The sequence below is a fragment of the Lepisma saccharinum genome, chromosome 9, assembly GCF_977018435.1.
Source record: "Lepisma saccharinum chromosome 9, izLepSacc3.1, whole genome shotgun sequence".
Taxonomy (NCBI): domain Eukaryota; kingdom Metazoa; phylum Arthropoda; class Insecta; order Zygentoma; family Lepismatidae; genus Lepisma; species Lepisma saccharinum.
In genome coordinates, this window is record NC_139237.1 from 52,655,138 (window position 1) to 52,668,096 (window position 12,959).

Sequence of the window (12,959 nt, forward strand, 5' to 3'; positions counted from 1 at the left end):
GCTTAACCGTGAGCTCACTTTTATGTATAAACTGAAGTGATAACACTGTATAACTGTGCATTGTAAGAAGAAAATTGAAATAAGTTCACATTCAGTGCCTATTTTAATGTCTTTTTTTTTTTACTTTAGGGTGCCTTTTCAGTGCCTTTTTAAGTGCCTATTTTCATAATTTTGGTGCCTATTTGACTGCCGAGGTTTTTAGTGCCTATAATTGCGCCTCCCTATTGTCAATGCAGCACATTTGCTATGGTCAATTCTATAATCTTTCCAAAAAAAAGGAGGACATTTAGCGATTTCTAAAAAATCCGCCCGGACGCCGGACAGACACCTAAAAAGGAGAACATGTCCGGATAAAAGAGGACGTCTGGTCACCCTACGTGTAGTATATGTCCACGCTTCCCTCCGTGATCCTCTTGTAATCCGTGTAAGCTTCGTAAAGTTTGAGGTAATCATCTTTGGTCATGTCGAGGTTGTAATTTTCGCGCGGGAACACTTCGTTCCTACCATTCTTCAGATAAACGTTCTTGTTCTTGCAGTCGTCGAATTTGCTGGAATCTTTTTCCTGATTCTTGTCCCTCCCGGTCTGAAAGAGCACTACGACGAAATCTGGCATGTCGAACTGTATGTTGTTGAATGGACATTTCCACTTTGACATGAAAAACGTTTTAAATCCATTGATTTTACAGATAATGACACAAACATGAGATGTGCAAAATATCTCGGCGATATTTCTTTCGGTTCTCGAGAAACACGCTTTCAAACACCGCTGAAATTCACCTCCTACGTCACGGATTTGAAAACGTCCTCTCCACAGACAGGAGGTCCTCTGACGTCATCACTTAGAAATGCGTGCAGGCGGGGCTTCTACTCTTCCCGTCAACTTAGCATGACCCGCGGAAGCGACAGCAAATTCACTTGTTACTGTGTAAAACAAGTATCTTACAACTTCCAGTGCAAAAATCTGTGCTCCATTTCTTGGAGATGAATTACGCCCTAGCAGTATAGTAGTATTTACTATAATTCAGCCACTCGGTAGAGGGTTTTCCCATTAGGGTGACAAAGCAAACCTTGTAACAGTCAATGGCTGAACACGTGAACAGCCTTGTTCATTGCGAATACGTAGGTTAGTTCTGACTGGCAAGAACTTAATGTTATAGGCAAATGTAATGGCGGTCGCGCGAGATGTAAACACCGTATCACTTCAAACTTTTAATCGACGATAACTATTCAACCGAGAGGAATATTGCTTCGTATTAAATCGTTTTAGGTAGAGAAGAATGGCGCTGCTTAAATACATACTTTACAACGATTACTGTACACGTATGGAAGAATATTTTAGCTTTTTCAGTTGTAAGCACCGTGTACACAGCATTGACGGAGTAACTCGACGTGCCTTTCATGCTGTATGTATTGTATGTTGTAATTGAAACAGCTAACCGAAATGTTCCATAAAATGTTTCCATGTAAAGTACTGTCTGTTATAATATTTTTGGAAGCATTTACATAGCATTTGTGCTAGCAAAAATGTTAAAGGTAATGCTTTCGTCTAAAGCCGGATTTATGCAATTCACTGCAGAAGTAATGTCATGGCTAATGTTTCGTCTTAATTGCAATTTACTTGATATGTTACCTTCCCATTTTATGAATTCCTATGAAGCACAGTTAACAAGGTTCGAATTGGTACTGACAGCAAACCAAGAGAGAAACCCAGAATGTACTCGTATAACAATATGAACTGTTAATTAATTATCGTATAGGACACCAGTCTTCTGAATTCATTTGAACTAATTTGATTATTTAGATCCAGGGCACATTGTTTCCCCAGGCCACATACCTATAAACAGTGTTGCCAATCTCCGAATGCAGGATTTCCCTTTTACCAGTGTAAAATTTATCTTTTTCGACCTAAATTTCCCTCGATTTTCAAAACACATCTGAAGCTGTATCTTTGTATTACTATAACTGTTAATCAGGACCGTATATAAGGGGGTTTACTGGGTTCAAACCCCCCATTGAATAAAATACTAGAAACTGATCATAGTTTCATAATATAATTATCCTAAAATAAACATTTGAATTTTAAAATAAAACACTAATGTATGTAAAAAATCCCCAAACCAAACCAAAAAAAAAAAAAATGTCTGCAGCGCAATGATTGTCGGACTTTGAATCCCACCCATTGTCAAAGTTAGCTAGGGGCCTGCTGTTAATATTTTTTTTTGACGCCTGTTTTACCTGAGGAACAAACTTTATTATTATTATTAAATATTTATGAAAATCATAAAAGTGTGAAGTAATGGGCAGCCACTCAATACGAATTTTTTTGCACATGTTTCCCAGATATATTTTCATCCGCTGATAAATCCCCACGACATTTTTCAACCTTTTTGGGAGTTGCAGGTAGCTTCCTATCAGTCACCTCTTCCATTCTCCTTGCCAAGACACAGGACACACAAAGTCACACACACAGCCACTAAGACACGTTCTGAAATGATGGATGGAACAATAAAAAAATGAAAATCAAGTCCCAAATTCTTTCCAGGTGCAGCGCGGCTCTTGGCTTGAGGCCTTTCTAAGAAACGCGACAAAAATAAGACTGACCGGTCAAGGTAATCTATAACAGGGAGAAAGAAAGCTTACTAAAAAGTGTCACTGTTACTAACTATTCATTTGGAAAAAGTACACGCTGAAAAAAAATATTTTCGAACTTTTTAAATGAATGAAACGAAAATGTGAGTTTAAATTTCCCTGTTTTTTTTAGCTATTTTTCAGTAAATTTCACTTTTCCCTTTTCACCCTCAAATTTCCCTGTGCCGAGGGAAATTTCCCTGCTTTTGGCATCACTGCCTATAAACGGCCCTGAGTAGATCTACCATTCATTTTGGGGTAGCAATACTTCTCTTTTCAGAGTCCCGCACTGTTGCCATGCGGCGTCATGCTCCGCTACGGGATTTCCTGAGATTTCGGCCTGTGGCCGTGTCCGAAAGGTGCAAGACCGTACTTGAAGCGAACATCCTCTTGGCCCTCACGGTCTGTTGCCTCTCGGGTTATTACTATTTATTATTTTAATGCTTTTCAGGGGTGAAGTAAGCCCCTTCCCTCCAAATCTCAAATGGGAAGACCCTGAACATCGGTCATCGGCGATGCAGTCAATCAATTATGCGACTCGCAAGTACAAAACAATGTGCTCAGCGTCCCTGACAGATCGCCAGATACATCCTGAATCGACTGATGCAAGTTCACGCTTGAAAAGTTCCGCCACGGAATGTGCAAGGGCATGCACAATATCGGAGCAAGGGCGTCGAACCTCACCTGAGGTCGATATGCTTGATTCATGGGTTGGAAGCGGCATCAAAACGCATTTTAAATAATAAAAAAATCTAACGGTGAATGACTATCGTACAATGTAGGGGAAGGAGCATGGGCGGAGTTTGAGCTTTTGCTTTGGGGTGGCCAGACTTTGGGAGAAGCATATGATGTACCTGAGGGTTATTGAATATCCCCTAGTTTATAAGGGGATTTCTCCCGGAAATTTAAAAAAAAAACAACTTAAAAACACTGAGTTTTAGGCCTTTTAGATTTGAAAATGTTAAATTTCCTCGCTTAAGTAAACAAATATTACTTAGTATATTGGTTGTCAGTTTTAAAATAAGCAAAACAGTACCATTATTGCATTTTGGATTTCATGAAATTTATACTGATACAATACTCGCATTACTTTAAAAAAGTTACGGTACAATAGTAAGCTTCAGAAATTTTAGAAAAATTAAATTGAAAAGTTCTTTTGATGCCCCAGCAGTAACTGTTGACTCAACACAAAGTCATTTTACGTTTTTCTTTCCTCAAACTGTGCACATCAATCAAATTGTCAAAGACCCGCTATTGCGGCGCAATTACCGCACATGCCAACATGCCAAACGTCAAGATTTGCGGCATCACTTCCCCCTGGCCCCTCCAGAACTCCGCCTATGGAGCAGACTGGCGATGACGGTTGGCAGACTTTCTCGTATTTCCCACACAGCCGCACTCAGGTTTTTCACTGCGACTTCCAGGTTTTCCTATCATGCTCCTTATACTAAAGTCATATTCATTAAAATTGTCTTATGCGAACTGTGCGAATTTGCCCCACATATGAGGTTGATCTGCTTAATACGATGGATGAATTGACATAATTATTACCTCATTTTAATTGTTGATTTTCTTATTGTACTGGGGCTCCCCAATGATGCAGTGGTACCGTCGTCGCCTTGTAATCAAGGGGTACCGGTTTCGACACCCGATGGAGGCACATGGTGGTTAGGATCCCACTTTAAACTGTAGGTCCAGTCCCGATTAGCCTTTCTGTGCATAAAGTGGACTTAAAACAACAATTCAATCTTATTGTACTCTTTTAAAAACAAGAATGATATGTCAAGAATTCATAATTCGTTTTGTTGGACGTCAGGGCAAAATTTATCCACACAAATAGTATTGGGTGTTTTGACTAAATGGCCTTTTCCTATGAATTCTTACATTGAAATAATCCCTATGAATCCTTACATTGAAATAACCATTCAAAACACTCAATTAAAAACATAATGTGTCAACCTGCCTCAAAGGTAGATAACTAAAGATATTTCGATAACAAAATAACCGCGAGTCTCAATTCGCTATTGTCTCCACACCTGAAAGGTCCAATATAATTGCGCACCCCATATTTGCATTTATTTGGGTTTGCTTATGTGCTTACATTTGTTCTCTTTCTTCATTCAGTTTGTCCCGGACAGCATACGCTGTGCTTTCTCGGGGTTTATTTACAACTCCCAATTTTTGCATCGTTTCTGGAAGATCACAACCTGTTTCTGATCTATATTTATAAATTATTATCATTTCACTCGTTGTCCGTGAAAGATCTTATACGACGTAGCAGAAGGGCTCCTTTCTTGCGTAAGATAATTATTATTTTATTGGGAGTCGCTTAAGACAAAACTACGAGCTTGCAAGATCTTCTTCTGACAGGGCGAGTGTTGTTTCTTGGTGTGATTCAACGATTTTCCTTCAATTTAATCTTCCTGGATATTTATAATCAGCTGGAGCATTCAGTGTTATTCGTTAACTGTGTATAACTAGTTATATATGATAATAATTAACATGTTAACAACTGATATCATATTGTGAATCCAGTGTCCGGGGGGGTGGGGGGGAGTTGCCCCACTTTTCGCCATTTTTGCCCCCTCACTATGCTAAACCTTATCTACGATGGGAAAATAAACTGTCCTCTCCCCACGTCCAGCTTTGAGACCCATTCACCGCCACTGTGTGTAGCCTAACTAGCACGTATTTACTACCAGTATTTCATGTCATTGTGATGTAGTTGTAAAGTACCTGAATACTATTTGTTTTACGACTACAATAATGGGGGAGACGCATGGAGATGCTCCCCCCCCCCCCCCGGTCATGAAAAATTGCGTAAATCTTATCCGCAGCTAGGATAATTTACAACATTGTCTCCATATTAACCTCCCCCGCACTTAGCAATTTCCACTTCGAGCACCGAACATAACTTTAAAATGAAAACCGCTAAACAATCCTAACTTTGGATATCAAAATGTGATTTGTTGAACATATCCAGTTATCCTCTCCCTACAAATATTACTAAAACCTGCAGAAATATTCACGTAGCATGTAGCGCCAGGAAGATGCTTGCAATTGAAGTTAACCCTGACACTCCTCTTGCATGATATCGACGAGTAGCGATTGGAAAACGAGGACAGGAAACCACGAAATGTCCTGGTAAATTGAACACCATAGCCTTGGTTGGTTAACACGCGAACCAGGCTCATTATTTCAATCAGCAAGTTTCCGGAGTTAATGATTCAAACCACTGATAATATCATGATCTGGATAGTTTAAGTGAATTCGCTTCTTTTTCCACCAGGAAACAGAAACTAAGAAACAACAACCGCAAGGTAATATGGTCAGTGGTGCCAACTTCAAATAACTTTTGGGTTGGGGAGGATCGGCGACTGACTCCTAGGATGCGGATAGTTTTTTTTCTAACTACAAGATTTGCTGAAGTTTTATCGCGGCTTAATTTTAGACCTCATGGGGATATGGCAGACATACCTAATGGTTTTGTAATTATACAATACACGTGACATAATTTTGCGAAATGACTATTACCCTACGACACTTTATCTCAAAGAAATTAACTGACGACACACATTAATTTTTAAATGTGTTCGTGAGATGGTGTCCGTTTTGTTAAACATTCTAGACATTTGGGGAAAATTACTAGCACTCAATTCATGATGTTATGCTTCAATTCTGCTAGAGTCCTTGTTCGTTTCTCATACTTCCAGCTCTTGAGATATCCATGAAGAAATCACAGGCGTTGAAGTCAGGCGATCGTGAAGGCCATTCAAGACGTCCCTTTGACTTCAAAGCACGTTTGAGGTGGAAACGTCTGATTGAGTATTTGGATTGAGCTGAGCCTTTGTCCACATCCTATTTATTTGTACGATAGCCTATTCAGCGCACTGTAAGGCATACTTAGATTTTTGACAATAGTGCAATGTATTGGACTCGTTCGACATTTCCAGAAGTTCTCACATTACACGGCTTTCTTTAATTGAGTATTCTTCAAATAAGTAGGTGCTCTGAAAATTGCTAACACCCCATTTTCACCGTATTACGATAAGCATCACTTATAGTTCTATCAGACGTCCTCTTTAACACTAACATTTGAATTTGCAACAAAAAAAGTAGGTGAAGAACAAAGGACGCCCGCGGGGGGTTACCACCTTTCTATTTCAAATAAAAACAAAAATTGTTGAATCTTTAAGAGATTTTCATATGTTTGACTACTCTTTGCAGACACCAAATCAATGGCGCCCGAACAGGGATTAGTAACTGGAGCTAGTTCCAACACAGATCCATCCTTAGAGGCACGCTCCTTAGCTCTGACATGCGAACTCTGTCAACATCGCATGCAAACTGTTGCAGATCTTCTTCTTCTCACAAGGTAAGCTGTTATTCAGCACTGGATGTTATTCTAATTTTTTACAGTGAAACAGCTCACAACTTGTATTATTTATATTTATACTCAAGTTTTTCTTTACATAGATTAGGTATTGATTAATGTAACTTTGTAATCTTTTTCTATCATTGTTATCTTTACCATTATCTGTATTGATATCCTCTTCTATATTATAATTGTAATTGTATACTAATTACGACCTATCCCAGGTCATGGTGCAGCTTGTACTTATATGATAAAGTGGAAGGCAATAAATAAATCAACTTCATCAACAGCCACTACTAGCAGTAGCGTTTCCTGACCCTAAATTTAAAGGATTGACAATGGTAAAGAAGGAAGTATATGAATAAATATTCATTTTAGAAATATTTAGGGACTGAATTACATAAGCAATAAATACTTCATTTAAACTATTACTCCCTCTGTCCCATAATTATTGTCCGGTACACCTTTCTTTGTTGTCTCATAATAATTGCCTGATATTCAAATTGTGACATTGGTGTATACAGAAGAAGAACATGAAACACGGGAATGAGTCATACAACTTTATTCCACAAGGATCAGTACAAATTGTGCTTTCCATCTGCCTCTTCGTCTGTCATTCCTGTACTACCATTTTGGCATACCGGACTATAATTATGGGACAGAGGGAGTAATATCTTTGAGGGGTAAGGGAAAAGAAGAACTGCTACAGAACCAGTAAAAATTGATACTTAATATCATTCCATAATTAATGTTTAATAATAATCCATAATATAATTTTCATTAAAAATCAGTGATACGAGGCCTGTAAGGACACCAAGCTTATCTGTGTTTGGAGAAAGCGTTGGGAGATGCAGGGAAACAGTTGCATCCAGAACTCGTGGGCTTATGGTGTTGCTGAGGGATCTGACAGCTCTAATACAACGGGAAAGTACTGTACTCAGAGAGGTATTTATAATTATTTAAAATTAACTCTTGTCATTTACCATGACATTTTAAAACATTTATATTTTCCTATACCTTTGTATAACTAGGAGGGCAATAAACAATTAATTTAGATTGAGACTATGATTTCGAGCTGGTAGGTGACATTGGACTGTACTTGGTGAAACCATAGTATTGAACTATTGAATCAATGGCAGCTGCCAGGTCAAAATCATTTTCACAGGCCTCTTATGAATATACTATAAGTATGGGTTATGCAATAAAAGTGTAGAGTATAATTTGGAATTATAACTTTACAAAAGATACAAGCAATAAAAGCAGGGTTGTTAAAGGTCCAGGAACCCATAAATTCTAATAGGGTCTATGAGGTTTCGTAACAGGACTGGAACCTTTTTTCTTATCCAAATTAAATTTGGTCCAAGTTGTGTAATTCATTTCAATCCCGAACTTGGATTGTATTTCCATTGATATGAAAAAAAGGTTTCGGTCCTCCGTATTTTAAGGTTCTATATCGGTACCAAATTGATTTCTCTGTTCTACCTGGCCTGATTGAAATTTGCATTCTAAAAGGGTCCGCACGAATGTTTCATATTGGAAGGGTACACACTGTGGTTGTAGAAAACATAGCACAAAGAAGCAATGGCAACACTGTTGTTCCCTCATGGGCCACCTTCATAAACCTCCCTTGGTGAAGTATTGATGTAATGATGCAGGATGGAGGATGAAATGTAGAAAATGGGTGTTATTCTCCATAAAGCACAAGTGAAGACAAGTGCAAATGCAAACACACCATCAGTATCTTCAGTTTCATTTACATGGAAATTCCCATCTACAGCATTTTTTCACAATTAGAAATAACTCCAAATTCACTTTCACATTGACAGAAACTGCACAAAAACTGGAGGTCGTACATGGTCGAAACACAAAACAAACAACAAATACTAATCAAATTAACTGAAGTACAGTATTACAGCCATGACCTAAGCATCTCGATTTCTTGTTTTGGAGCCGTACTCAAAATGCTTCCCTATGAAATTTAAGGGGGATTTCAGACCGAAGTGACACCAAAAATTCACACCGAAGCAACAAGCAGCACGGGTACCTTCAGTCTACCTTAAGAAAAATATTCATCACACATGCGTGAACAATAGACCACAATGACACGATGAATGGTATTGAGTAAACAGCCCAATCTGAGCAGCATGTAAGCGACAGCTGTCTTTTCAAGATTTCACTAATTGTGCGTCACCACTTGGCTTTTTCATAATAGCCAGCAAGTTCAAATGGAAATGACAGCTGACTGCAATTGTTTTTTATATTAACTATTTCTCATATCTTGCCGTTTTAGAAAGAAAAAAGTCAGGTTTAAGGCATATTATACTAAACTTTTTCCCAGGAGCAAATGAACGAAAACAAGTCTCTGCACAAGTAGTGACTTGATACGACTCAACCAAGGGAAGGAACGCAAGAGAGGGAATGGGGCTACATGGAGGCGGGTAACATGACTGAAGCTATCAGTTGCTTTTTATCAATCGGCATACCAGGCCTGTCTGAGACGAAGTAACATCAACTTTCGCAAACAGACTGGACCGAAATTGCAATTTATTTTTTACAACATGGGCCCTAAGAATTACTCTTCCCAATATTTCTGTTCCACTTTCCACAGAGAATTACATTAGAATCGATTTAAATTAAAACAGTTCTGGACCCTTTTTCTTTTTTTTTTGTAATAAATCGGTTCTGGGACCAAATTGAAATACTTTAAGGATAATAAGGTTCTTTATGGTCCAGAACCCATGTACCCTTGCTGGTTTTCTCTCCCGGACCGCAATTGAATTTATTTTAAAATTCCTGGACCTTTAACAACCCTGAATAAAAGCCTACTGCAGAAGACTTGTTTCAACTTCTTGGGCTATTCATTCTTACAACTAACCCTTTTGTTTGTTTGTGCTATGTGTGTGTGTGTATGTAGGGGGAGGAAGAGAGAAAATAAATATTAGTAATATCAAGTTTGTTTGAGGGGAGAGAGAGAGAGAGAGAGAGAGAGAGAGAGAGAGAGAGAGAGAGAGAGAGAGAGAGAGAGAGAGAGAGAGAGAGAGAGATAATAAATAATAGTAACATCAAGTTTGTTTGAAGCATAGTTCATGCCACACACACACACACCTGACATATTAATATAACAAAACGTAATAATTCACTTAGATGTACTGTAAAGTATGGCCAATATTTCATCAAGTTCTCTTGGTTTCATCAGAAAGGATGTAATAAGAGAAGAGTGCTAACACTTGAAGCTATCGAACAATTGGTAGCCAAAGAAAAGTTATAGAGTAATATTATTAACTCGATGATCTACTTGTGTGATCACTCATGGTAATAGATTGTTTTTACACTCCTTCAATTTATTGGTATTCAAAATGTCAGATTTTATCCTCATACTCTTCTATGGGTATGATGGACATTTGGTGACTATCACATTTCATATAGTAAAGATGAATATCTTTCAACAAAGTTAAGAATTCTTCACAAAACAACTCTCTCTCTCTTTCGCTTCTCTCTCACACACACAATACAAGAAAAGAGAATAATTTCTTCAAAAACACAGAGTTTCAATATTGCATAAAATACAGCCAAGAAATCATACACAGTCCCTCCAGTGGGAAAGGTGACTAATGAGAAATGAAAGACAAAATGTTGTGGACTGGTAGCTTACAATAACGTTTATTCAAAATAGACACCTTGAGAGTCAATACATGCACTGAAGTGGTTGTTGAACTTTGTGAAGCAGTCTTGGTACGCCTGTTTCGGAATTGCCTCCAAAATCGCGGTCGAAGCCTCGCTAAATCTGGAGAATATAGGGGATGATTGAGCTCCACTATACCTATTTTGGCCAAAAACTGGCGTGCTCTTGTGCACGGGTGCATTGTCATGCAACAGAGACCATGAGCCCTGTTCCCGATATTCAGGCCGAACTCTACGAATCCTGGCCAATAGATGATGCAAAATACCCACTTAATACTCAGCGTTCACAGTGCGACCGTCTGGAGTGAATTCCTTGTGGATGATGTCTTTGGAATCAAAGAAAACCGTGAGCAGGATTTTGATTCGGTTCTTCTGCATGCGCACTTTCTTCGGTTTTGGAGATCTTGGACCATCACGAAATCTTGCATACCACTTACACACGTTCTTACGGCTCAATGCCTCAATAACATAAACAGTTTGAATAATTTAAAACGTCTCTGTTGCACTTTTATCCAATTTGAAACAGAATGTTGGCACATTGCTCCGTTTCCGACCGACGTTCAGCAGGTACTGTCAGTCACGAGATCCGTATGCATAGACCGTCAAAGCTAGTGCTTTGCAACTTTGCTGGAAGAAAGTCGAAATGTGTCGCTACGTAGTACATATACTTCTCTATAGATCGCACTGGTGGTTCCGTGGCAAAAAAAAAAATCAGTCACCTTTCCTACTGGACAGACTGTGTAAATCAACTCCAGAGGTATAAATATAACACTAGCCATCCCAGATGACAAAGAATGCAAAAAAATTCAGGGTTGACCAGGACTCGAACCAGGGTCTCTTGACAGTTATCTACCAAATGAGCTACCGAACAAGCCCTCGTTTCACCTCATTTTTCAATTTTGTTGTTTTACCTGTGTGAAATTGCCTGTCATTACATGCAATGGTATCTCTTTTGTGTCCCAAATTATGTACACGGTTCCAAACCAGTAGATACCAGGTACCGTCAATTTCATTAATGTTTCAAATGCAACGTTCTCATATAGAAAATTACACCTGTAAAACAGTGGAAGTGAAAAATCAGGCAAAACCAGGGTTGGCTCGATAGCTGTTCGTACAGCAATGGCACAGTATGTCATAGACCCAGGTTTGCATCTTAACTGAGCCTCCTTTTTTGCTTAAATTTTAAATAGGAAATAATTCTCTATTTTAGTTAGCGTAACCATGGAATTATTCAAAAACACAAAAACATTACTGCTACATGTGCATGATGTATTAGTAAAGAATATGAATTACACAAGCTTCGTTATGTACACATTTTGCATGAAATCCATACATCTGGCTCAATGTTCATGAAGCCATCAGGAAAGTCACTCATGCCTTTGTTCCATCAGAACACTTGTATTTGTGTCAAAATGTTGAACAAATGAAAAATTTGCAACCACTAAAGAGTAATTTTTATGTTAGTATTTAATATACAGGATAAGTAAAAAAGAATGAAACAACTTTACACAATTATTATGATGTAACTAATTATGATTGAAAATCAAACAAGACATTATATGAAGAAAAAATCTGGAAGTTTTATCCCCACTTCGCGCACTTATACTGCCTTGCTGCTGCTCCACCAGGATCGCTAGTGTGGCAAAATGGCGAGTGCCCCACAGAGGGTGTTTTGTGATTTGATCACAACGGTACAAAGGCATTTCCATACATGTTACGGTAGTAATCCACCATCTCTTCTGAGATCGTCGATTACCGTTGATACAAACAATTCAGAGAGACTGGGTCTCTGTGTCGTGGGCTACTTATGAACACTTCCCTAATTCTGTTCATAGACACATAGCAGACCATTGCTCTTCCTTTTAGACACCTCTTCGAATTGTTTGTACCAACAGTAGTTGTTAAGAAATGGTGGATTACTACCAAAACACATGCAGAAATGTCTTTAAACTATTGAATCAGTCTTTGCTAACTCCAACATACTTTGGTTACTCACCATTTTGCCACACTAGCAATCCTGACAAAGCAGCATAACCGTGTCAAGTGAGAATAAAACTTTCAGAATTTTTCTTTATATTGATGTCTTGTTTGATTTTCTATCATAAATAGTTATGTCATAATAACCATGTAAAGTTGTTCATTCCTTCTTTACTTACCCTGTATAGTATTAGATTTATTTTTTATTCCCTTCTACTAATTCTAAATAGTAAGATTCAGCAAAACCCAACAAAAACATCAAAACTGACACAAATAGATAACTTGATATCACTACTAG

General features: G+C 38.3%; 1 protein-coding gene across 1 annotated transcript in view; it reads left to right on the top strand.

Moving 5' to 3' along the window:
* Positions 1 to 12,959, top strand: part of LOC145992666 (talin rod domain-containing protein 1-like) — a 28,201-nt gene that overhangs the window by 9,437 nt on the left and 5,805 nt on the right. The window contains exons 2-3 of the mRNA XM_083129039.1: positions 6,856 to 7,003; positions 7,795 to 7,948. Coding sequence (XP_082985165.1) covers positions 6,867 to 7,003; positions 7,795 to 7,948 — 291 coding nt within the window. The 5' untranslated portion in view covers positions 6,856 to 6,866. The remainder of the gene's footprint in view (positions 1 to 6,855; positions 7,004 to 7,794; positions 7,949 to 12,959) is intronic.